Raw genomic sequence first — 24,651 nt, 5'->3', positions numbered from 1 at the left:
CGCGCCCTCTTCTTACAGGACGATACTGGACACGAAGTACGGCCTGAAGAGGTGGCAGATCGGTGAGATCGCGAGCAAGATCGGCCAGCTCTACTACCATTACTACCTTCGCACCAGTGAGACTTCGTACCTTCACGAGGCCTACTCGTTCTACGCAGCGATTCGCGGCCGCGCTTACTACAGCCGTGCCGCCAAGGAGGATAGGAGCGACCTGATGGTGAAGAAGCTCAGGTACTACGCCCGTTTCATCGTCGTCTGCCTGCTGTTGAATCGTATGAAGCTCGTCCGTGAATTGGTCCAAGAGTTGGATGCCCAAATCGTTGATTACACCAGCACCTACGAACCGGACGATCAACTCGAGTGGAATTTAGTCCTCGACGAGATCAAGGCGTTCGTGAAGGCCGAATCGGCCGTCGGAGTGGTGCACTCGGACTCGAACCCGGTTATACTAACCCACAGGTTGGGGCCCCAGACCTCGCCGCCAGTCGAACGTACGCCACCCATGTGCCTATCCCTGCAGGAGATCCTGATCGTTGGCAATTGCGCCGACCAGGTGAAGTTTAGTGAATTGTCGATGGACATGTTCAGGATGCTGCAAACGCTGGAGAGGGAGCCAAGGGACGACCCTAATCACCTGCACGATGCGTCGCCGGCAGGAAGGATGCCATTTAGGCCTGGCGCGTATCCTGGTGCCGAGAACGGTGCCCCGAGGCGGGACAATCCACACAAGTACCTGTTGTACAAGCCCACCTACAGCCAGGTACAGGTATTCCTCGCGAGCGGCTTCAAGGAGCTGCCCGCGAACGGAGCGCTGTTGCTCTACTTGTCCGCCGACGGCTGCTTCTCCACCGTCAAGCATCCGGAAGAAAGTGAGTGTTGCCTTTGATCGCGACCGATCACGCTTCCGCGAGTATCTTAGAGCCTTGGCTGAGCCGTTTTTACGTTTTGCTGTCAGGGAAGAGATATGGAATAGATGTAGGCAGCCGATGTAGGAGTAGAGCAGATTAGAGAGTTGGAGGAAGTTTGATAGATGGTTGATGTTAATGGGTTTTTCTTGGGAAGGAAAATAAGGAAGAGCGTTTTCCGTGGTTGCAATATTTCTGTTGTATAGTTAATCTTAATAGCTACGAAGTTTTATTAGCTTTGTCGATTAGAGTTGTTTCATAAAATGTACAAAAGCAAATCATCATTGGCCTAAATATTTTTGACGATTTCTTGAAATATATTGTCACCGACAGACACGTGTCTAACCTAATTTCAGAGTACTATAACCACATCCGTATATTGATAAGTATCATATGCAACACAAATCCAATATTTTATACGTTTGTACTTTCTCGCACTAATCCTAAAGCCAACATTTCCAAATCAAGTTTTACATAGCTTTCTTTTCTAAATCTAATACCGTATCTTAGTAAATTTGTAAAACTTCTCATTCGACAATTCAACTACCCCCACGACCTGAAAATCTCCAAATCGAAACACTTTACGCGAACTAATAACCAGTTGATCGATCAAAGCATGTTCGCCTCTTGTCAACGAAAATAGTTTCCGTTTTAAAAAGGCGGTTGGCCTCCGATCGATTCCGTTGATCGGCCGAAAATTACTTATCACGGTAGAGGGCAGTCGTTGATGCAAGGCTAAAACGAATCACGCGCTTGACGAAGCCGAATGCGAACGCGTGTCGGCATTTTCGGTCAGTTTCCTCGGCCGGTAATTCGACCGGTCGGGTAGAGCGAGTCTTCCGTGTCCTATCGATACGTCTAACTCTCCTGACGATCCTTGAACGACGAAGAAAGGATTTTTCCATGTCTATCATACAAAATATTCGTATTCTGTTCGACAAATTGAGTCTAGAGAGGTAAAACCACGTAACTAAAATCTAGAGAAGATAGGGTTGAATTCACAATTCTGAGATATTGTAAAATATATAGAAGCTATTTTTCGGTATATTAATCTTTTAACTGGAAAGAGTTAATTTAGCAAAGATAAAATCGAATCTAACGAGATATTTGTTGCTTTAATTAAATTACTGAAAAATGAAGCTGCTTCCTTTGTTACAGCAGTTAAATACATTTAATCAAACACGCTCAATTAAATATATATGTACACTAGTAAACCGCGGGTATTTATACAGATTCAAATTTTTGTGATTATAACTAAAAAGTTGTAAACTCTGCAGAGACTTTTTTTCATAAATATTTTTGAGAATATAATTAAAAAAGGAGATATTCGATCAGAAAATTGTTTTATCTATCAAGCATTATACACTATACGTTGAATATTTTATATATTTTTTGTATCATGTGTATTTTGTGCAATTTTGCACTTCCAAATTTCCTATAAATGTCTAAAAATCCGCAGTTTACAGATAAGCCGTGTCGCAACAATGTTACACGATGCCTACGCCACCGCGCGTAGATCTACCTTTAAACGCATGCCACTAATTGGATCATCGAATCGGACTATCACCTTTCTCCGATTCGTTCAAGGGCTTCCAGTGAGCATACGACACACGAGCCGCACTCATCGTTGATTTAGTTACTGAAAGGAACGCTCTTTTCGTTAGTAGTATTCGGATTATGTATAGTCGAGTGGGAAAGACCGGAAAGTGTTTCTGCATTTCATCGGAACTGATGATGACTATCAGTTGCGGTAGTTAAATTTATTCTGGCCTTTGCTTTTTTCCGAATTTGGAAGATGGAAGTTTGCAGCTATTGTACTTGGAAGGGAATGGTATGCTTATATAATGTTTTTTTTTAAATTAAATAAGTTGTTGGAAATTGAGTTGAGGTTAAGGTAAAGCAATGTTAACCCTGTATGACACTATGGAAGTTACATGTATCTATTTGTTAAACTCTACTTTATTTTATTTCTACTTCATGATTTTTTTATAATAATAATTAATTCTTATATTTTAGATTAATACGAATAACTATAATAATCTGTCATATTTTTGTTTCATAAGCAAATTAAGTTTTGGTTACAAAGGGTTAAAGAATAACTTACATATATAGTGGATAGTTTTTGAATGGATTCAGTTTTTTATAGGAAGTACAAAGAGCAGGAAATCTAATTATTAAGACATTTGTGCTGGGATATATTTTGTTTAGGCTATATTATTTACAGCTTTAAAGATTGGTTAGAATAGGAGGCTTATAGAGTCAGAAGCTTATATGTATATAATCATAGATACATATAGAAGATACCAAGAACTGCAGAAAAAATTATTTAACTGTAGGCAATGCTACACTAGCTTAGATGAAGTATTAACTACTATATAATAACAGTTGAAAATTTCACAGCATAAAAAATCAATATTTAAGTATCACACTTCCATACACAGATTCAAATGATATCTATGAAATTCATAAATCAAACATACATTTTAGAAAGGTATAAATATTTATACTTTCACGTATATAATTAAATACATTACACATTACAGAAGGTAAAAAGTTCTATTTAAATTTGCAGATGAAATTCACATACCCCTAATACAAAAACTAGAACTACTAGTAATTTTACGAATTTCTGTTATCTAATAGCAACAAAAATTATTCATATCCAACCAATTTGTTGAGAACAATTCAGTTACACGCCTAAAAATAGCCTCTTCTCATTAACACGTTAGAACCACATTGTACCACAAAGAAAATTCCCCAGTTTCACAATACAGCGTTCCTTTCTCCTTCAGAAATCAACGCCTTTAATTGGATTCGCGAAAAGATCAGTACAAGGTGTCCGCGACTCGAAGGAACTTGAAAGAACACACGCTAGCGTCCTCTTCTTTTTCGTCTTTAATTAGTGGGCATCCTCATGAAACTTTTATGCGGATCGAAAGAAGACATCTTGAGAGTCGGCATACGAGATACACACGACCATGACCTCTCGCGGTGCATGTTGAATTAACTACATAGAAAATCCAGGTCGTTTAAATGGTTTCCTAATATTCCACGTGCCACGACGTTCAACCGCGACGATCTATTATCTTCCGGCCGATCTGGAATAGTTGCCCGTCATTCATCGCATTTCTGTTCTGGTTTAATTAGTAATTCGTATATTTAATACCAGAATTCGTTATGCAATGCTTTCGATGTCTTTTGTGATACATGTATAGTGGCTCGCAGAAATGTCTGAATATGTACTTGCTATGGAACCTTTTATGTATACATATATTGTTTGTGCTATATAAAACATTTTCGAATTTTATCAATAGTATAATTAGTAGATTGCTGATTTTTATATAAATTCATATTTTCATGGATACAAAAGAGTAGGATCTGAGTAGAGATCTGGTTTACCTGTTAAATATCATAAACAGTACTATACACAAAAACAATACTATATCTTTATACGTTTATATGTTTTGTATGCTTTTGTATGTTGTTGCGTATCATAACGTTGCATATCATTACGTATTTTTGTATCTCAAAATTACTGATAATTGCATAAAAATCAGCAATAAGAAACTACTGTTACTGTTTTTCTACTACATTTTCAAACTGTTTCGTATAACACACATAATACATTCATGAAAAGTTTCTATAAGTATTTACTTTCGCGAGCTACTATATTTCTATGTGTTCTCAGTATTTGTCAGTGTCCGCATGTAAATGTAAACAAGTATTTATTGTCCTATGGGTATTTATTATCGCGTGTATCAAGTGGTAAATTGGTGGCAAAATTTTGGGATCGTGTTTAATTTTATATGCAGGTTAAATTACGCTATAAATATGATAATGTATAATAGACGTTTGTGTTATATTACAGATATTTTGGTTCAAACTTTGGATTATTAAACCTCTACTTTTCTTCCGTCTCGACGAATAAAAAAATTTTGAATATCTCATTATCTATCAACTTTCATAAATTTGGGAAGTTTTTAATGATAAGAAATACGATTGTGCCACAGGACATAGTGAGGTTAGGAAGGTAAATAAAAATACTTTCCTTCAGAAATTACTATTAGTCATATTTCTAACTTTTATTATACTCAAAAAATTTCGTTTCCAAAGAGGTATATACATATAAAATAAAGTAACGTTGATATATTTTCCAGTATAACATGCGTACCTCTACAACTTGAGATGAAAACGTCCGCAAATCCATAACCTTCACGTGACCCGTTTTCATCAGTAGAACCGAAACACGCTGTAAAATTTGGCCACCTATTTCCAAACGGATCTTTTGTACAGACTACTTTATTCTGTATCACAATTCCTCTCCAGTCATCGAGCAATCTCTCTTTCTCCCTTCCTGCTGTTCTCTTCAAAGTACGTAACACTTTCCACTTATCGTCCATTTGTATGTTGCCTAAATGTTACACATAAAATACCTTTAAAAGGACGAAGGAGAAGTGAAAGAAAAAAGAAAGAAAAGAGGAGGGATAGAATAGAAGAAAAAAATTCGAGTCAAGACCGAAGGTCGAAAATGTTGAAAAATTTAGCAAGCTGACCACCAAAGGAGCGCTCGGAAGCCGGTATTCAGAGCGCAGTGAGGTTACAAGCCGCTCGAGAAGGCGAAAACGGTCTTTCAACGAAAGTAGAGTAGCGCATCCGTGTCAAGGTTATTCCGCGATAGAGATTCCAAGCTGTCGGCCCAGTAGATTCTAAGTTTGCAATCAATATCGAAATACGCGGTGACGCGTCGATATCGAAGAAACCCCGCCGGTTACATTCGACCGACAATTCTTTTGCCTCTTTTAAATAAATCTCGGCTTTCGGTGTCGTTAAAAATCTCACTTTTACGGTTGCGATAGATTTTACAAATAAACGTTGGCATTAGACTATGGTTACAGTGGATGTGTGTTTTGATCTCAATATATCAAGTATGAAGACCATAAGGGATCAATATAATAAATCTAGCTTCTTTGTTTTTTTTTATTTTTATGTTACATAATGTTAAGCAGAAAATATTTTAATATGGAAAGAAAACAACTTGTTACACTTAAAGATATAACTATCTCAAAAAAAGGTTAATATATCTTTAAAGCTCCGTAAAAAATCAACAATATGATTAGAATGTTAAGACAGTCAATAATTTTGGAATATTTAGCATAGTAACATACGTATAAACATAGATCCTTGTTATTTTTATTTCGGCTTTCAAAATACGCATTCACCATACCGTTATAGCATTAGACAAGAAATTAAATTTGACTTTTTAAATTTGAATAGAGAACATATATAGGGTATTTAGTGGAAAAAACTAGGAATGGTCAGACGCGCGGGAAACTAAGTAGAATTTAAAAGCAGAATTGGTACGTTCCAAAATGCGCGATACAAATTACAATGTCGTGGTACGATCTAGTCCGGACACAAATAAATCTTCCAAGGATACAGGCAACGATTTTGGTAACGCTCCAATTTCAAGCGGCGAGTCTCGAAAACCGACACGGTCGGACAAGCTTCTCTGCTCATTGTTTCGCCGAAATGAAGCTCGCTCTTTCAAGCCGGCCGCGCGTGAACAGCCGATGCAACTGATCGTTGTTTTATTTATAGAACGCTCAGTGCGAAAAACAGGCCTCAGCAACCGCAAGTTTCGGTTTTATTCGGTCCTTATGGAAGATTTGTTATAGTTTTAAAAAGATATATTACGTTAGAAAATAATACTTCCGGTTTCAATGTTTCAAATCTCCGAACTTTTGTAATTTTTTTACCCATGAGTTTTTAATTTTTAAATTTCGAAGCGCTGAGTGGTTAAACTTTCAAATTTTGAAGCTTTGAACTTTCAAACTTTGAAATTCGGAAGCTTCAAATTTTTAAGCTTCTAAATTTGGAAACTTTGTACTTTTTCCGGATTTTCAAATCTAGAAGCTTTGAATTTTCAATTTACTAGATTTTAAAGTTTTGAATCCGCAAATTTTTAAATTACAGGGCTTTAAATTTTTACACTTTCACATTTGGAAGCGATAAATTTTCAAATTTGAGATCTTCCAGTTTCCAAATCTTTTAACTTCAATGCTTTGACACCTCGACATTCCAACATTTATATTTAAAAATTTTAAATGCCTTAGTTCCTAATTATAAACCTTAAGCACCAAATCCCCATATTCCTATCTACGAATTTCCTAAATACTCTTTGTAACTCGAAACCTGAAAAGCCAAAACTGACATTAAACACAAAACGAAGCCAAGGAAGGGCGCGTAGCCCGATAGTTAGGGTACCGTTCCCACGTGACATCACGCCGCTCCACGAAACCGGAATTGCACGATGTTGATAAACCTTCCGATTTTGCAGTGGGGTACGACCTGGGTGGCGTGTCCACGTGTAGCAAGAGGGACCCGGAGCACGGGAAGAGGCCGACAGGTGGCAAGGAACCGCACTGCCTATACCCGGGTGACCTCTATCCATTCACAAGGAAACCGCTGTTCGTGGTCGTCGATTCGGACAACAGCTTCGTGTTCCAACAGATACCTCGTTATTTCGGACAGCCGTTGATGGTGCTGATGTCTCCCCAAGACACGCCGTCAACGTTACGCGACGTTCGACACGGTGGAAGCCTGTTCACTCTGTTTCTCCACGCCCCCCTAGCCGCGTTTTGCCTTATATGCAACATCGGCAGCCTGGCCGTGCACCACTGGGAGCGGTGCCAGCGTTACATCGAGCGATTCCTCATCGAGGCTTGTCAGCTCGTCACGCGCTCCAGATGCGGTAAGGATCCAGGACGTTGTTTTTGTCGCCTGACACGGCCTGCAAGAGCTCTGCTCTGGCTTCTTTCTCTGTCTATCTATCTCTGTCCCTCTTTCTCTTCTAATTGGATGGGGAACGGGGAATGGGGCATATCGGTGAAACTTTCTTGGCTCTGGTCTGGCTGCGTTCGATCCGTGGACTGGGTGATGAGAATATTGCTTTTAGAGATTTATTAGATGGATCTTAGAATATTTAAACGATTGTAAAGATTGTATAATAGATTTATGTCTTTTGGAATGACGATAATGGAAATGAATTTGATACAGTATTTCACTCTTTGGTTTTTTGTAGAGGATTTTGTGATACAGGTTTGAAGATTGTGAAGTCTGTCTAATAGGACATTTTGTAATTAAGAGACGTGGAATAGTGCGAAGGTAAATTAGATGTTATATTATTTACGTGCCAATGAATTTATTTTGGTATCATCTATCTTTTTTTTTCCTCCAAAGGGGCAAGGATCGATCTTCGTTGAAAGGAGTGTGGGCTCACAAAGAGGAAAGAAATCCACCGACGTAAATTTCTTTAATTATTAAAATCATCAATTAGCAAACGATATGCAATCATACATCAGATCTTTCCCAAATGCAAATCATTTGCAAAAATTACCATAGTGTTTCTCCTTATATCAATGCATATCCAAGAAGTATGTTACAGTTCATAAGTATCGGCCCATTTATAGGAAACTTCTTTCTTGAGAATAACGTTTAAGCTCATTTTAAAAAGTAAATACAACGTGTGTCTGTTAGGAATTATAAAAAGAAAAACTCTTTTATGCGGATATTCAGACATTCAATTGCACGATTCTGGGATAAGCGCCCTGCTATTTCTCATAATCTCTTTATCTTTTACCAGATATCGTTGACCTACGTGGCGTGGGTGCCAAATGACATAAAATTGGCGTGACAGCGGAACGCGTTATCCTCCACAAGCAACGCCATCTTCTCTCAACATTGTTTCGCTCGTCAAACGACTATAAAGCATCCAGCAATATAATTTAAGTGGCTATAATAATCGACAAGCTTCCAGATTTGAACAGTTGAAAATTCAAAGCACCACGTTCGAAAATGATGAAGTTTAGAGTTTAAAATGTTGAGAACTCAAATATCAATCTATTCGATAGAAGTTTATATTTAAAAAACGCTACAAACTTCTCGATCAATCCGATGGTTATTCCTTAATAACGATTATAATCGGCTTTGCTAATGAGGAGTGCATTAGAAGAATTCTCGATCCCAGTCTTCGAAATCGTCTCGGTTCGTTCACCGGCAGCCAGAACGCGCCGAAAGGGATTTACGATTGCGTTCGAACGATAAACAGAGCTGGCCTAGATCCAGGTCGTGTTTATCGCTGAACCGGCAATCTTTCCTCCTAGACGCGTGATCTAGGGTCGGCTACAAAGGGGCTCTCCATTGTTCCTCTCGCGACAGCGATATGTCGTGTGCGAGTTTTGAACGTACGAGTGGCTTCCTTTGTCGCAGGCTCTCCTCTCTCTCTATCTCTATCTATCTATCTATCTATCTATCTATTTATCTATCTCTCGCTCACTCACTCACTCACTCTCATTCTCTTTATAATAATCGCGTCGTTAAGTAAAGCTTTGTGCGGATACGTTTAGTTCACTTTACCCTTAGAAAGTTTCACCGAAATCGATCGGGACAGCCAGCTGGCTGTCTAGCTTGACAATAATTCGTTCGAAAGTTCGAACAACAACTACAACAACAACAACAACAGGTTCTCTAGTAGCAGGCAACAACAGCAGCAACAGTAATATGCAAATTTGTCGGCCATATCTTTGGATCTGGAACCGTCGTCGAATTTTTGTTTAGAGGAAGATCGTGGACGTCAGCAGAGGCGATTTCCAGTATAGTATGACGAATTAAGAATCAATTTTAGAACTTCAAGAACCAAGTTAACGTAACGTTTCATTTCCAATTGTTTTAATATCAGTTCGCATCAGCGATTTCTGTTTTCCAACGTTGTGACTATGAAAGGGAATTCGGTATATTTTTCCTTATTTCTTTCAGCCAGATTCTATCGTTTTATGAAATTCTATAATTTTAAAGAAACGTACGTATCTGTGGTGTTGGTCCTCAATCGATTTCCAAGTGTAGTCCAACCGAGCGATCATGACAATGCTACTGCACGTAAATCATAAAAGTGGATGGATTTTCCCACTACTTTCTCTTTTATGTCATATGCTTCAAATTTTCAAACCACAGCGTAAAAGAAGAAAGATATGGTTTTCGTAGGAGAATGTTCTCTATCTGTATATGCCAATTGTCATAATTTAATTGTCTTCCTATTCTCGTTAATTACATCCTATTACATATGGGAACGAATAGCGAAATAAATGGCTGTACTGACGGTATAATGAATGACGGTAATGTAACTGCGCTGACGAAACAGTCGCAGATGCAATTGACTGCTTATGAAGAAAATTTTCTCAAGATTTTCCACTGCTTACTCTTCATTTCTCTTTTTAGCATCACGACCACCCGATTGGACTATACAGTTCCGAGTCTTACGAACAGAGTAAACTATCCTTGTCATGCATATTTTCGTCAGTTTAACCAGAGACAGCGATAAGGTGTAAAATAACCCATCTAACAATTAATCTAATTTTCTAATTTAATTTCATTTCAACGCGACTATTATTACTATCTACTGTTACTCTTGTACTTTTTATTTACTTTTATTTACTTTTTACTATTTTTAATTTCATTCATCTGATTATTACTTTATTCTATTTCAGATTAAACCGGAAAAATTTTAGAGATACAATCTCTCCTCTTATAAACAAACGAAATTCTAGCACAATGAAGCTGTTTGTAATGCCAATGCTATTGATATACATATAATTTTATATGATAGTAGACAGGAATTATTTACTAGATGTTTAATATCAAAGATATAAGTGATTTTTACTTCCTATAATACAAATTCCATATTTCATGTTACAAATGCAAAAGAGGAAAGTTTAGATGAATATAATTGCCTTTATAGTTGTTATTCTTTCCTATTTTTTAGATAGAAGATAATATGTATGAAGGAACAAGAAAGTTTTTTCTTGAATAAGACTTGGACAATATTGAATTTCGAGGATTGAAAAATACACCTTAGGAAAGATGTACCTGCCGGGTTTTTCCATCTGGAACAAGAGTTACCAACACTTCTTTTGTGTCGGGATCGAAATAAACTTGTCGCAAACATTCGTAGAAATCGGGAAAGTTTATTTGCCCGTAACGGAGAGTTCATAAAAATTTATCAAGTGCAAAAGGGCCGAGTTTGACGATGGAAGTTACCGGCGAGCTGACGTCCCCGATCGGAACATAAATCGAATTGCTCGAACGTCAAAATTCTGAAACGAAACGAACGAATGAGCGTACAAAGTGTTGGAAGGGTCTCTCCATGAATCGGTTGCCCGTTAGCGTGCAGTTGGAGGTGTTTAAACCTTTCACTTTTCTATGGTATTTCCCTTCTCTCCTCCAATATTGAAATTATGTTATTTTATGTTTCCCTTTATTCCCATTTATCCTATTTCTTTTTCAGAATTCTGAATAATAATATGGCAAGAAGTTAGAATATGCAGGAAGACAGAATAGTAAAATTGTGCAGCGGGGATCTACTTTTTAATTTAATCCTTTCATGCTTAGTATTGTTTATACGCAAAATTGTATTTTTCAATCGTCTTGTACCTGTCGATTGTAACTAAACGATACTTATGTATAATTATTTTCGATAAAACAGGTAAAATCTAATCTTAATGCGTCGTGTCTTCCTTATAAGAATACGAGGAAAATATGTTCTACCATTGATAAAAAAAGAGTTTCTCCCACAACTCAAAAGACAGGATTAATTGTTTCGAGCGATAAACAAATTCTACGCAGTAATGTTACTACTCTCATGCAACAAACTCCCTCACAATTTTGCTATTCGTTATTCACCACATCTTTCTAAATTACAAAGAAGAAACACCACGAGCTTTAAAACATTTTCCTAAAAAAAAATCCGAACAACCTCAAAGGGCCTCGTTTTAATTTCTAAAACCACCAAAGCTCTCTAAGAGCGAAAAGCAAAAAGAAGAAAGTGAAGAAAAAAGAGAAACAAATGTAGAAACTCCAACTGCACACCCATTGTACACAACCACGGAGACACTGTTACAACCATTTGTACATACGTATACATGTCCGCATGTATATCAAAAAAAAAAAAAAAGAAAGAAAAAGAAAAACGTACCAGAACTCCGAGAGAAACCGCCTTGGACCTGACCGAGCGCTTTTATCGGTCCACGCAGAAACCAGCGTGTTGCAATTCTTCGGCGACGATTTCCTACGACTGTTGCTGGTGCGCTACGTGTTCTGCGACGTGGTGTTGAATCTGCACCGGTCGTTCAGGGGTCGACAGCAGAGGCCCCGTTGCCATCCACCGTTGCCGGACGCGGAGGTCCTCGAGCATCCCACTCTTCATCACCTGGTGCTCGATCTGGCCGCCTGTCTTGACTGTCGCGACCATTTCCCGGACAGCAACGAACTCGCCTGACCCAGGCATCTTTCCTGCCCGGCCCCCCATGAGTCCACATCTCTGTTGCCGCCGTACAGCCACGACTACGATTACGATTACTGTAACTACAATTGCAACAATAAAATCGTTACACTGAGACCTCATTAAATCGCGTCTAAACAAAAAAAAGTAAAAAAAGATTTAAAAAAAGAAAAGAAAGAAAAAGGAGAAGAAGGATAGGAAAGAAAATGAGAATCGAAGGAGTCGAAACAAAAAAGATGTATGTATGTATGTATAGGAAAGGAAGAGAAAGATAAATGATAAGCGAAGAACGGAAGAAATCACGTGTGTACAGTCCACATGCACGTGTATCGTCGTTCGATAAATCACGGGGATTAATTGGCCGCTCGTGTTGAATATCGTCGACGCCGTCTCAGGGTAACCCGGCGTCGTACTTTTCGTTCTGTCATCGTTTTTCTCGTCGTCCGTTCGTCGATGATCTTTCGATGACTTCTGCATTCTCCTTGTCAATAGGTATTTGTCGATTGGAAGGTTGAAAAAAAGACACACGACGCCGGGTAACGACGCGTTTTTCTCTTCTCTGCCCGCGAAGAAACGTGCGGATACGGAAGAGGAAGTGTTAAAGAAGGTGGAGGAGCAGGAGGAGGAGAATGAAACGAACGAGCGAAGAAATTATATTCGCGGCTTCGTGTTTCTCCTTTTAAGGACTCGTTCTATGTTAATCGCGACACACCGCTGCCAGTTTTTTGCTACGGACTAGTAAACGAAACACAAAACAGAGAAAAAAGTCTATATGTATATATATATATATGTATATGTATATATATATATGTATATATATATGTATGTATATGTATATATATGAACATACAAATATATATATATATATATGAAATATATAATATATTCTGTCACTGCGTCGATGGTAAAAAGAAAAAAAAGAAACAAAAAAAAAATTTGAACGAGAAAGATGACTAATTATAATACGTATGAAAGAGAGGGACATTGTGATTCTCAAGTTGTATGTATAGACGAACGGAGGAGTGAATTTGTACGCACTGGTGCTTTGTACGATTTTAAGAAGCTTTTAGCGTGTCGTCGAATGACTCGGTTCGGTTTTTCCGTGTTTTACGGTTTTCCGTTCGGTTCTCGGTTCTCGGTTATTCGGATCGCAGGCCACGCACCCTCCCAACTCTTCTCTGTCTCTTAAAAAGGAAGAAGAAATGGAAGAAAGATGAAGAAGATCGAAAAGAAACGAAAACATGTTGGAATTTACGGTGATTAATCAATTTATAGAGAAATAAAGGGAATTTCGTTATTTCAATATATGTAGAATACTGTGAATGCATTTTACGGTTCCCGGGTATCAAATTAGGATCACACGCAGAAGTTTTACATATACTATATCAGATAAATGACAAGTTGTCTTTGATTGTCCAAATTATTAATAATTATAAGCATATATGTAGGTAATTATGTATACGTAACAATTAATTTATTTAATTTATTTAATTTATTTAATTTATTTAATTTATTTAATTTATTTAATTTATTTAATTTATTTAATTAATTTTAATTTATTTAATTTATTTAATTTATTTAATTTATTTAATTTATTTAATTTATTTAATTTATTTAATTTATTTAATTTATTTAATTTATTTAATTTATTTAATTTATTTAATTTATTTAATTTTTATTAGGTCACGTCGCAGAATATTTGTATTCCCATAATCGGACAGTTTATTTGGCTTCAGTACTATTGGAGATATTTGAAATCTGATCAAATCACTTGTTTACCCATTGTTGACCACTACATTATTCAACTTAAAAGCTTTGAGTGGTCCTAATTCCATCATCCGGGACTGTAGAACCATTCGGACCGCGAATTATGCCATTACGCAGTAAACCTATATCCGACACCTCTCACGATACATACATATACATATGCAGTAGCTCACGAAAGTATTTGAATACTAATAAAAGTACGTGATGCATAAAACGTTCGAAAATTTGATTAGCATTCTAACTAGACACGATTGACGTAATTGTCTTGATAAAATTTGAAACCAATCTGAAAATGTACATAAAAGTTAGAAGGTATTCGTTGCAATCATATATGCATATATATATTAAAAATTTAGTATACAGCATGAACAACCATCAAACATGTAATAAGCGTTAAAGATGGTTCCATTGTATATTGAGATTTATTAATGTAATAAATAATTCATTGTTTATTAAATACCTTTATGACCTCTGCGAAATATATATTTGCACTAAATGTCTTGTAACTTTCATATACATTTTCAGATTTATTTTTAATTTTATCAATATGATTACGACAGTTGGATCTCATTGGAGTGCTGTCAAAGTGTCTTGACACACATAATAAATTCATAAAAGATTTCTACAAGTATCGGAATTTTTTCGTGAGCTACTGTACATACACATACATAATATATGCGTACTTTATTGTAGAAACGCGGGTCCGAGACTTTGCGATTCTATTTTCGCTGATGTGTCCGCGAAGCACAGGTTTTCCGGCGCTTTTTCTCCCTCCCTTTTCTCTCTTTCTCTTTCTCTCTCTCTTTCTCTCTCTCTCTCTCTCTCTCTATTCGTTCTCGTCTCGTAATCGTCACCCACGCAGACAACGTCTCTTTCTACGGCTATCCACCTGTTTTTCCCTGTTTGTTTCTCCCATTGTTATATAATTCCCTCCCGCGCAAGGTGTTTCCGGTTTTTCCGGATAAACCGAGGGCAAATAATACACCGGTAAAAATGCGCAAAATACATTTGCAGAAAATTATATACACACATCTTAAATTTAACTGTAAACGTTTTATCGCGAAGTTTTAGGCGAACATTCTCTTCTTTTATTATGTACGCTATCAGACAGAAATTTGGTATCATTTTTCTTCTAATTGCAACTATGTATATTGAGTTTTCTGCTAATCTTCTGATTAATTTGAAATCAGCAGCTTCTAAATTGCGGATTTCTATGAATACAACTAAATAATTATTATTTATTTCTTTTATTTATGTCCATTTTAATGTCATAGTTCGTTGAACCTACCCACAAATTGGCTACAATGTTGCAATAAATTAAACTAGTAAAAAGAGGATGTTAATATCAGTGATCTTAAACAGGAAAAATAGCAGCGTTGAAGATAATATTGAAAAGAATCTTTTTATCATCATCGGATGTCGGATCAAACTATGTAATCTTCACCTAAAAACTGTTTTTATTTTTTTTCACTATCAATGAAATTACAAGTGGAACGCCAGGTATATAATTTTCTTACAATATTACCATATTTCTTACTTTCATGTTTTCCTATTCTTTCTTCCTTTCTTTTGTTTAACCCTCCAATTTCATCTTGGCCATTTCACGCTTGTTATCTTCCTCCTCCGTTCATTTCGATTTTCCCGTTCACAGCTCTACACAGTGGCCCGCCGACGTCACAAAGTGCCAACCGCGAGGCTCGTTTATTTATAAGCAAAAAGTAGAGCGACCAGAACGCGAGAAAGAGTGGCTCTCATTGAGTCGCCGAGATGACGATTCGCCAAATTGAACTTGCTCTCTCCTATATGACGGGCAATTTAGCTTACGGGATGAGATGAACAAATGGAAGACTAAGAATCATAGTGGTTGTAAGTTGCTTTGCTATAATTTACTAAAACATCAGTTATGTTTTTTCAAATCATAAAGAAGCACAGAATGCATGCAATATGCAAGAACACATAGGATATGTAAAGTACTTGTTATAGTATATGAAGCAAATCTATACTTAATTGTGTTTATATTATAAAAATATGAATCTGCAGTTATGTAACTTAATCAAGTATAAAACCAAAAGAATGATACATTTAAAAATCGAACTACATATTAGATTCAAATCCTCAAAATCTTGACTTACGCCACTATGATTTCCGTTTTTAAATAGCTGTAGAGAAAGACAAGGAAAGAGTAAAGAAAGAAGAAAAGGAAGATAAAGGATCGAGATGAAAAACGAAACAAGTTCATTTGTGTTCGTGTGTATATAGGAAATACTATGTACAATCTAGTCTTTATAAGAAAACGAGAGGAGAAGATAGAAAATGGAGTTAGAAGGAAAAAAACGAGGGAAAACGGAGAGGGGCAACGACTTGAGAGCAGAGTAATAGCAGTTTTCTCGGACGAACGTTCGTCGAGTATTGTTGTGTTTAAAACTATACAGAGTGCCCCAAGTTTTTCTGCAAAACAAAAATATTCTACGAGCAAAACTAAAAAGACCATAAATATAGGTTATTTAAAATAAAAAAGTTGTAATAAAAATTTTATTTTTATTTCATCTCAATGAACGAATTAACTGTTTCTATCAGTTCACTGCATGTACTACTATTTGATTGGTATATCTTTCTTCTTTAAAGTTATTCATATCTACAAGCTCAATAGTATGCTAAAATATTATTCTTTTTTGGGTATTTCACATTTCTCCTATACATTTTTAATGAAGCTGTAAATGACCTATATAACATTCCTTATTCATAGAATATATAAAAATTATGAACATTGTTTTGTATGAAAAATCTGGAATACTCTGTATACATGATTCGCGGTCACTGTATCATAACACATATACATGCACATGAAATCTCTGTCTATCCTCTATGTTTTGCAAGAAACGAAAAGGAAACAAGAAAGAAAGAAAGCGAGATCCAGAAGAACGTACGAAATACGCTTGCGTCCTATTATCACGGATACGACGATTAACGCAGAAGATTCTACATTTACCGTTTATAATGTCCAGCATTATTAAGCGAGCAATGTACCCGATCACATATGTGCATACTTGATATCAGAGACCATACGATTATCAATCTCTATGATAGTCCTCTGGTTCCTGGGTGTCATTTAATTCTACCATTTAATAGCCGAGTTTATTTCTTTGGTTTTTTATGTCTTACTGTTAATTTCATTTCATTATAAACTGCCGTTATTATATGTTATTATATTCTTGAGAATATTCAATCTTTTGTTTGATTATCAAAGAGAAGCATTTTTTAGGGAAATAAAACTAATTGAGGAAACTTTTTTGATAAAAAGGGTCTATAGGTTTATGGCAAATACATATACTTCCAGTTATAAGTATTGAAACACTTACATGTTATATTTATTGAAAGACTTTAACACATTTTACTTTCTTACATTATATTTTGATATAATTATAAACACAAACGTAACTAATATTTTAAAAAACTAGAGTCACTTTGTTATTTAATCAATTCACTATTTTGTCTTCTGGACCCTTTTTCAACAAGGCTCCTTAATTATAAAATTCATTCTCGATGAACAAACAGAGTATATTTAAGTATATTTAAGATTAATATAAAGGAGTTATAAAAATAGTAGTTGAATGAGAAAGCATATTTGGTGATTCGTATCACAAGTATTTTTGCATATTATTGGCGAATATATAAGTAGAAGATTTCTAAAGTCTTCTTGTAATATTGTAAAAATGATATTTTATAAATTAATAAGTAAGAATCTGCCTTTCTGTACAAGATGTTTTATAACATAGGGAACTATGTAGCTTTAATGGTAGATAGAGGACACGAAGGAATGAGAAAAGTTTGCATAAATATGTGCCCTGTTTAACCTTTTTCTCGAATCATAGTCATTTTTGTATATCAATAATGTACAGCTGCTTAACCATATGGGAAGTCACTTTCGACCTAAATTCAAGCCTGCGGTTGTCACGTTACAGCGCCGTTACACTGGATTACGTAATTGATGTTCCAAAAAGAAAAATCTATTTCTTTAATCGTCAATATTAACTGTATATATCGCTAAATTTAATTTGCATTAATGTCGAAATGTATCGTAATACTGTAGTTTGTCTATATGTTAAAAGTTTCCCAATGTTTATGCATTTTTTAAATTTACTAAATTTATTAAATATTTGCCATTAAGTTTAAATATACAAAAATATAAAGAATCTACACGATATACAAAAGTGTCTAAAGTACTCTTTTCTCATTGCTTTTTATAGAGATACAGATTTGCAATAACTGTCCACAGTCTACTCATTAATAATTTAATGTGAAAAAAGCTAGAACTTAAGTACAAGGACAAACAGGGTTCGCGTTTACACCAACTTTTTTCATTGTTCTCGCGACTACATCCACCATCGAACGAGGTTCTACATGTTACAAAACACCCCTGTATCATTGTTAATTATAGTACAGGAACGATAAATATTTTTCTCACTTGACATTCCTATGCTATGGTGTACTAAAACGGCAGAAATCTCCTAAAAATATTCAGAACTTACTATTAACTCGAATAACTACCTGCATTATTCCAGAACACTAACATCTTTCAATTTTTATAGTTCTTGTAATATTCACGTTTCTTTAATTAAACAAATTAATTATTATTAATGATATTTCACCATGAAAAAGAAATCATAACTAATTATATTTCACCATAATTCTTTCATCAACTGTACTAACACTATACTAAATAGTATTAAACGAATTGGCTGAAAGAGTAGATACTAAAAGGTCGACGTTTACACCCGGAAGCCAGGACTATCCGTAGAAACAGCCAAGCGTATAAAGAGCCAAGAGAATCATGTTGAACGCAATGTTCGCGACTCTATTTTACTCATCGACGGAAACACGCGAGAGGAAGACGACGTGGCTCCATGATCGAGTGCCAAATCATGACATAATCATCAAATTTGCACGTTCGATCATTCTGCGCGACGACTCTCATGATTACGGCACAATATCTACGATCCTCTACGTTTCTTTCATGAATCCGTCATAATATACACTGCTAGCCATAAGTATATATTAGAATACCTATTTATATTTAATACAAATTAGATACTTTTCGTCCTTCCTATTTTTTAATTATTTTATTATATGATTATCATAATCTAGATTGCAGATTTATGGAAAATTTGATTGTAGAAAAATGTACAGAGTGTATATAATATGGGAAGATATATAAAATTTCTAATGTAATCTTCCCAATGTAACATTTAGAAGATAAAACAAATTTTTACTTATAATTAAGTACCATTTTTGTAGTTGCATTCAAATATGAAAAATATGAATTCGCATAAAAAGCCTTATCCTAATTATTATAATTATAACATATAATTATAATACAATATAAAATCTCAAATAAACCAAAATTTGTTAGAGTTTCCCAATAATTGTAATGAATAGGTGCCCTAACATTTATGGCTGGCAGTGTAGCTTCGATAATTCTGATTCACGCGCCATCGACATCTGGCGATCGTCGATTATTCTTCACAAAAGATTTTGGATTGGTGTTTCGTTCGATTAAACGTTTTGTTCGTCCACTTCGTCTGGTTCGATCCGTTTGCTCCAGATAGTTCTCTTGGATCTCGTGTTCTTTCATACCAATTGTTTTGTTTGAGTTTCATCAGGTCGGGTTGTTTAATAGATGCGATTAGTGGATGAACCCGCGTTTCGATGATTTCTAAGAAAAAACGAGAATGTGAATGGGATATTGTAAATGTAACGAGAAAGTGCTTTGTCGAATACTTTAAGGATATATTGTAAAATATTATGGGTAAAGTGCGTTTTAATAATTCTGAAAAGAAAAAGAAATGTAAGATATGCGAGTTTCTTGAGTGATTTCGTTAAAAACAGCAACGGAACCCTACGACATAATTCGAGAAATTGTTCGACGATTCAAGAAGGCAAGAAATAGAAAAAAGGTATTAGTATCCCCTCTTTGAACGATCGGTAACTAAATTAACCTTCCATGTGATCGTTGTTTAATCCTCTATAACCAGGATTTTTTCAGTTATTGAAAGATATATTATAGTTAATTAAGATTTTTAACTGAATGACAAATAAAGAAGACAAAGTTTAAAAAATATATATATGCGATTTCTAAGTTTCATAGTGTTATAGAGGATTAAGAAGCTAGTAATTTTGATATCATCCTTTCCCACGGAAAAAATGAACCACTAAAACTAAAAAGTTAAAAATGCATACCTATAAGAATTCATTTCTAATGTTTAAAAGTTCACAGTTAAATTCAAAGAGTTAATATCTTTAACAATTCCCTGGAATTTCCTTGGAATTTCCCATCTCCTAAAAGATCTATAAAAATTAAATTTAAATGCAACAAAATAAAAAAGAATTATAATATTTTGAACACTTAAACATTATCGAGATGTGCAACCAATTCTTTACTATATCCAAACAACTAATGTCTTGAACATTTCTCTATAATTGTCCATCCCTTAAAAAGATCATTAACAAATCAGATTTAAATCAAATGAGATAAAGAAATATATACAAATCAAAAAATAATCTTAAACAGCAAAACTCAATAGGATTATCAACCAATTCTTCGTAATATCATTAAATCATTTTTTAAATCCGAAGGATTAAACATCTTTAACACGTTCAATTTAGAGTCAATATGTGTATGTATTTTTTTTAAATATTTTTTATCAACAATCTAACATATGTTCTAGATATTCTTTGAGTAAAATCAAATAGGCAAAATCTTTCTCAAATTGTTTTCTTCACGAAAGGTAGAAATCGTAGGAATTCTTCAGCATTGAACTTGTTAATCTTCGCACTACTTTCCCCAAAATCGTAATCTCTAGAGCGCCATATAGGGAAATTGAATTCCCGCGCTCCGAAAGCGCCTTACATGGCGCATGTGCGAAAACCGTGCAATTGCCACGCCGTCAGGTGGTACGATGATACGCACATGCAGGTGAACTCTGGTCGGCTGAATTAATAGACATTCAAGACGAAATGTTTCTATAAATAATCTTGATGCCGTGATGCGTAGATGGACCAGAGAGGGTACAGAGTCGCCTAGAAGCCGCTGCAGTGGCGGGCTGCTCTAGGTAAACCAACTCTCCACTCTCTCTTTCTCTCTTTCTTCTATTTCGCTGTTTCTGTCCCTCTTTCTATCCTTTTCCCCGTGTAACATACGGGGTGGTGGCGGCGTCACGTAACATCGACTCACATATAACCTCCAAGAATCTTCACCAAGAACTTAAAGCAACTACGTGAACCAACAAACTAAAACTACTTGTAAAAGAGAAAGAAAATATACTAAGAAACGCAACGTGGATTCAAACTGGAGGAGGAAAGGGCGCGATCGTGAATAGGCCACACGCGACACTTCAAATCAGCCAGCACATCGTCATCAGGTAGGCAGAGAGGAAGAGGAGACTGGAGGTGGACAAGTGGAAGCTCAGGGGGTGGGGATGGAGCCGGAGCAACGTGGACGCACCTCACGAGCGTCGTCGACGTCGAGCCTCGGCCGCGAGGTCCGTTGTGGCTGTCAGTACTACCAGAGCGACTCGCTTCTGCCGGAACGACGTGCTCTCCACGGTAGACCGCCGTCCAGGACGATGCAGCAGCCACCTGCGGTCCGCTGCAGGTCAGTAATAAGTCAGACCAAACATTTTATTCTACCATCGACTAATAGACCAATCTTGGAATTGCGTCCAAGTATTTGAAACACAGTTTGGAGCTTGTCTATTGATAGTTTTCTTATACCTCTGTATATATAAATAATACGTGTATATTTTTATATATGTGTACATGTACATGTATGTATAATGTTGTCTACGTGTTTCTAGTTAGGTTATATCTAGCTCCACGTTTATGTATGCACGACAATAACCAAGCAACGCTTTGAAGCAAATGCTAGTAATTTGGTATCCAGGCTAGTTCATTCCTTTTCCAGCTGAAAATAAATGAATATTCCTTCCGATTGGTATCCCACACGCATAGATACCAGTCGATGTTGTATAGGTTACGCGTCTCGACTATGCTCGCGTTCCACCGCAGCTATTTAAGGTTCGCCCGGCTGGCTATACATAGAATCCTCGGTCAGCTCGGTTCCGCGTCCAAACTCCTCTCGTATCCCTCTGTCTATCTTTCCAATGATGTATGTGGATATACCTATGGCTGGAGTCAGTGGATGACTGTAATGTACAGGTATATACATGTGTGCGTATATGTATATGATTGGAACTGTATGTGATTTTGAATGGTGTATATCATTGTACATTTATGTACGAATGTATATGATTGCAGGTGTTCATGATTGGAAATCTGCGTATATGTATGTGAGTATAAATAATTGTAAATGTACATGTGGATAAATGGTATGAATGTAGATATATACTTTTGTTCATAAGTTATTCAATATCTAGTACATTGAGGATAAGAATAAATTTTGTTACAATTATGAAAGGGAATTAACATTTGTTAACTATTTATATTACAAAACAAACTATATTATATTATAATTACCATATATCTTAAAACTTTGACAGAAACTTTATCATTTTAAATATTTTCTTTAAAATTAGCGAGTGACTGATGGACGAGTATGAATATGAGAAATATACACGTGTAGGTATAATTTGATGGATAGAGAGGGGGTTGATGACTGTCGGAAGCGAAAGGACGCGATTCTAACCTCCAAGTTTAAACTCGATGAAAGGGATGGATGAATAGACACGACGCGATTAAGTGGGCATCGAGTCATTGTACCGCGATAATAGCAGCACTGGTATCGATGATCGGTCTGTGGAAAGTCGTGATAACGCTCAACCAATCAGGACAAAGATAACAAGGGATTCTGTGTCGAGGATTCTTCAAGATAACCGAGAGTAACTTGTGCTGGATGATTTTTAGATGGACTGTCGAGCGTATCCACCTTTATAGAAAAGCAGGCATAAAAGAAAGTAAAAAGTTTAACAAATCTAATTTAAATTGCGTATGAATATATTCGTATTGTTGCTGCAAGTATAGTTGATTGAAAAAATCTGGAGCTAGATATTTTTGAAAATTTAGTATTGGAAGGCTGGACGCCTTTTTATTTAAACTATAAGGTATGTCGAAATTTATGAGGTATGTAAGAAACTATCAGCAATATTCAATTTAATATAAACAATTTAAAAAATTATATACAGAGTGTCAAAGGGTTTAACAACCAAACTTTTTTAATATATTCCATCTTATAATCAGTTTTATAATTGTACGTCTGTCATACTATATAACAATTAGTCATAGCAATTATTAAAACTTCTTAACAAATTTTTAAATAATTTATGTTTATATAACATTTTGTGCTTGATTGTGTATCGAAAAAGTTTAACTGTTAGCTCTAGAGCACCTTATGCACATATAATAGCTGTAAAAATATTGTTTATTAATTGTTATAAAGTACAATTAAACTAAAATTTAATATTTGAAAATTTAAGAAAGATTTAATAGAATTTAAGAATTAATTAATATTGTCACTGTAACAGTATTCCTGCCGTCCTCGAAGAAAATTATACCTAAATAAGGATGTGTCTTCCTTCAATATTGCCCTCCTGAATAAGCCGTCTGCAAATTAACCCTGTGATCGAAACATGAATACTCCAACTCACCGCTGGAAGTCTGCGGTCTGTCCGACCAGTGGCTACTTTTTCCACTGTGACGTCGTCTTTCAGTGAAACGAGCTTGAATTGATCAGACCTCGTTCCCTGGTGTTTGCTCAATAATAAGACTGACTCTGAAACTAACAGTATTCGTACTAATGGTACAAACGTAATCACGCTCAAGATAAAATGGATAACATTAACAGTTATTTAACGTAAATGTGTAAATTAGTTGATAAGTGTTTTTTGTATAATTACTCAAGTTCTTAACGCTCAAGTTTATAAGAAAATAATTAATCGTAAAAATTACTATAAAATAATAGCGATAGTTAAACTGATCATTAACTCCAAAGACTTAAATTAGTACGTAACATCAAAGTTTCAAGTCGACAATCCATTTCAAAGAATTAAGTTATCAAGCATATAACATTAAAATTCATGCTGACAACTAATTACAAGAATCACTGCACAAGTTAACAAACTTTAAGCTATCACAAATTGCAAATACCACTGCAAAGATCAAGAAAATGCAAAATAACAAATAAGTAAAAAGACTGTACTATGTGCAAAGATTAACAAAACTTGAATGACTAATTACCTATTATCACCAACCTAAAGGAACCACCTTAAGAGTTAACAAAATCTAAATTGTGGATCACATCCAATAAGCCAGAATAACTTCAAAAATTAACAATACCTATAATCATCATTTCAATCAAAATTACCCATTTATACAAAAGTCATCAATTACCTCCAAAAGAGAACCGCTTTAAGAATTAACAAAGTCCAAGCTACAGATAACATCGAACAAGATAATTTCAAAAGTTAACAATATCCAAATTGTCAATTAACCATTTGTATATGAACTAATTTTGAGAGAAAGAAAGAAAGAAAGGAAAAAATGCCGGTTAGAGCGAGAAGAAAACAAGTGACTTTTCGTAACAGCGAGCACGAGTACGAACCGATCGCGGCGCCGTCGCCATCGCCAAAGCCGGCG

The 24,651-nt window shown here is 35.6% G+C and overlaps 3 protein-coding genes across 11 annotated transcripts in view; 2 read left to right on the top strand and 1 right to left on the bottom strand.

The window, feature by feature from the left end:
• LOC100744991 (protein SCAI) overlaps positions 1–20,396 on the top strand; it is a 25,755-nt gene extending 5,359 nt beyond the window's left edge. Inside the window, exons 2-5 of one of the 3 annotated variants that reach the window (XR_004461213.1) lie at positions 19–869; positions 7,243–7,656; positions 15,656–15,870; positions 16,164–20,396. Coding sequence is in view for 2 of the 3 variants with exons in the window: in XM_003484549.4 (XP_003484597.1) it covers positions 19–869; positions 7,243–7,656; positions 11,990–12,234 (1,510 nt within the window). In the remaining variant the exon portion in view is untranslated. Of the gene's footprint in view, positions 1–18; positions 870–7,242; positions 7,657–11,989; positions 12,759–15,655 lie in introns of those variants that run through there. The other 2 variants (XM_033319458.1, XM_003484549.4) reach the window with 2 other exon arrangements.
• On the bottom strand, positions 3,342–5,659 carry LOC112212421. Its single transcript, XM_024365999.2, has 2 exons — positions 5,077–5,659; positions 3,342–4,003 (listed from the first exon to the last, which is right to left on the bottom strand). Exons 1-2 carry the CDS (start codon positions 5,303–5,305, stop codon positions 3,909–3,911), a joined length of 324 nt encoding a protein of 107 aa, XP_024221767.1. The 5' UTR covers positions 5,306–5,659; the 3' UTR covers positions 3,342–3,908.
• A 601-nt stretch (positions 20,397–20,997) lies between the features above and the next one.
• LOC100744870 (serine/arginine repetitive matrix protein 1) overlaps positions 20,998–24,651 on the top strand; it is an 11,809-nt gene continuing 8,155 nt past the window's right edge. The window contains exons 1-3 of one of the 7 annotated variants that reach the window (XM_033319258.1): positions 21,518–21,655; positions 22,318–22,349; positions 24,600–24,651. In XM_033319258.1, the coding sequence (XP_033175149.1) occupies positions 22,324–22,349; positions 24,600–24,651 (78 nt within the window). In that variant the 5' untranslated portion in view covers positions 21,518–21,655; positions 22,318–22,323. Of the gene's footprint in view, positions 21,656–22,026; positions 22,231–22,317; positions 22,350–24,599 lie in introns of those variants that run through there. The other 6 variants (XM_033319246.1, XM_033319255.1, XM_033319264.1 and 3 more) reach the window with 6 other exon arrangements.

Source organism: Bombus impatiens, unplaced genomic scaffold (assembly GCF_000188095.3).
Source record: "Bombus impatiens unplaced genomic scaffold, BIMP_2.2 scf_0019, whole genome shotgun sequence".
In the NCBI taxonomy this organism is placed as follows: domain Eukaryota; kingdom Metazoa; phylum Arthropoda; class Insecta; order Hymenoptera; family Apidae; genus Bombus; species Bombus impatiens.
This window is presented reverse-complemented; position numbering and strand designations above follow the sequence as displayed.